The sequence below is a fragment of the Echinops telfairi genome, unplaced genomic scaffold (assembly GCF_000313985.2).
Source record: "Echinops telfairi isolate 266 unplaced genomic scaffold, ASM31398v2 ScPeMD7_18;HRSCAF=68, whole genome shotgun sequence".
NCBI lineage: Eukaryota > Metazoa > Chordata > Mammalia > Afrosoricida > Tenrecidae > Echinops > Echinops telfairi.
The window spans coordinates 35,747,097-35,749,211 of record NW_022103915.1 but is presented as its reverse complement, the minus strand read 5'-3'; the positions used below and the strand labels follow the sequence as shown (position 1 = coordinate 35,749,211).

Below are 2,115 nucleotides of genomic sequence, written 5' to 3'. Positions count from 1 at the left end.
ACCGTCTAGTTTACCAAGCATAACCACCTTTTCCGGGGACTGGTGTCTCCTGATCCGTGTCCAAAGTATACGAGATGAAGGCTTGCCCTGGGCACTTCTAAGGAGCATTCTGGCTATACTCCAGGTAGGTGCTTAAATTAGAAGTTCAACTGCATTGTTACCATAATGACAACGGCTTATCGGTGTGTGCGCAGTGTTCTGACTCCCCCCTCCTGCCTCCTAGTACTTCTAAAGTATTTCCATGAGCTTGAATCCCCACAGAGCAGACCTTGTAATAGTAACAGTCATCTTATAAACACACAGAAACAAAACCGAGGAAGGAAATAGACACAGGAAAGCCCGAGTGACTGGTCTCAAGGGATCTGCTGAGGTGATGCTGGACCCCACTCTTACCTTGACAATATAGCGCACGTATTGTGGCCGCTTGGCATTGATGAAGATTCCTATGCTGCAAGGGATGAGGACCAGGACCAGGGAGATCACAATGCCTCCATAGGGCACCTTGTCCTTTAGGTCCCCGTCATAGATCCCCATGGAGTAGATGTACAGGAGGAGGGGCATCATGCCCAGGGCAAAGAAGGTGGAGCAGGTGGTCATCACAATGCTAGGTGGGAGACGGAGGGAAAACAAAGAGAGAGCTCATGAATACGGGCTAGTCTGTCAAGGGCCTGCTCTGTGCCAGGCATTGTGCTCGGTGCTTTACCTGCTCCAGGTTTCTAAGTGACAGACTTCATGTCGGGTTCACAATCGCCTAAAGAGGGGGCCTTACTTTCTCCTTTCTGATGATGAGTTAGCTGGGCGCTCCGAAAACTGTGACTTGCTCAAGATCACACAGACAAAGTCGGGATTTGAAACCAGCTCTTTCTGACTACTCCAATCCCGCATGCTTCATTGTTGATGGAGCCCTTCTGATTGCCTCTGGAGGGAACCTATTTCTGCTCTGAGCCCCTCACCAATGCACAGTTCATTCCGAAGAAGGCTGATTGTGTGATCCCACCCCCAAAGGGACTAGAGCCCGTTGGATCATGGCATTGCATTTGATTCTTGGTTGCCAGACACCTGGCTCAGAGTCTGGGCCATGACTGGGTGTGAGGCGTGGCACGTGTCCGATGGAGATAATCAAGATGAACTCTATCAAGCGCACCTTCTCTCTTGGTGAGTTTGACTGTGAGACATACTGAGGGACTACTTGGTCTTCAAGAGTGGGTGGTATGGGAGTGATGGTGAGGCAGAAGGCAAAAAACTCCATATAACAAGTAAGCAATACTTGGAGGCCATGCTTAAAAGGACTTAAAAAAAAAAGCAGCAAATCAATGGAAGCAGGTAGTAGTTGAACGACCTACTGGTGGAGCAGTAGAGGAGGCAGCAATAGTTGCCTACGTGATGTGACAATTTGGTCACCAGACCTGCATTGTTCATGTTTTTTCCCTCCGAAAAGTGTAATTGGCATATGTGGTAGTTACACAATTTCATGGAAACTTGATAAAAGAATGAAGGGGTGGAGTCTGGTCTGTCAATCAGGTCACAGCCTGATGCTCCCCCCTTGTGGGCATGGCTGTCTCTTGAGGATGCTTGGAACTTCCCCTCTCTTGATTCTGTCAACAGAAGAGGCGGGCCTCTCTCTCTCTCTGCTTCACCTTCCTGCTGACAAGCCACACGGAGCTGTGATCTTCCACATTCGGCATCATTGCATATACTGCGTGAGTCTGAAGAGGAATTCCTGGGCTAACATTGGACTTATAGGCTAATATTGAACTTATGAACTTGATCTAGACAGGGCTGGGATGTTTTATTGGTGCATAATTACTTCTTGATATAAAGCTTTCTCTTACACATATGTGAGTGCCAATGAATTTATTTCTCTACTCAACCCAGCTGAACACAGCATAGAGTTCACGTATCATGCGATTCAATAGGTCAGTCACATCGCGAGAAGAGTTATGTAATCATCACCCCAGTCAGTTGTAGAACACTTTCTTCATTCGGGTACTCATCATTATTAGCTCCCCATTTCCCCCCAACATTCCCTACCATACCCCCAAGAACCATTAATCCAGTTACTGTCTGTAGATTTACCTATCCTGGAATTCATATACAGGAAAACAATAAAACAAA

At 47.2% G+C, this 2,115-nt stretch overlaps 1 protein-coding gene across 1 annotated transcript in view; it reads right to left on the bottom strand.

The window, feature by feature from the left end:
- The window catches only part of SLC10A1 (solute carrier family 10 member 1), a 23,230-nt gene that overhangs the window by 11,102 nt on the left and 10,013 nt on the right, over positions 1-2,115 (bottom strand). Inside the window, exon 2 of the mRNA XM_004699014.2 lies at positions 394-604. Within this exon, the coding sequence (XP_004699071.2) occupies positions 394-604 (211 nt within the window). The remainder of the gene's footprint in view (positions 1-393; positions 605-2,115) is intronic.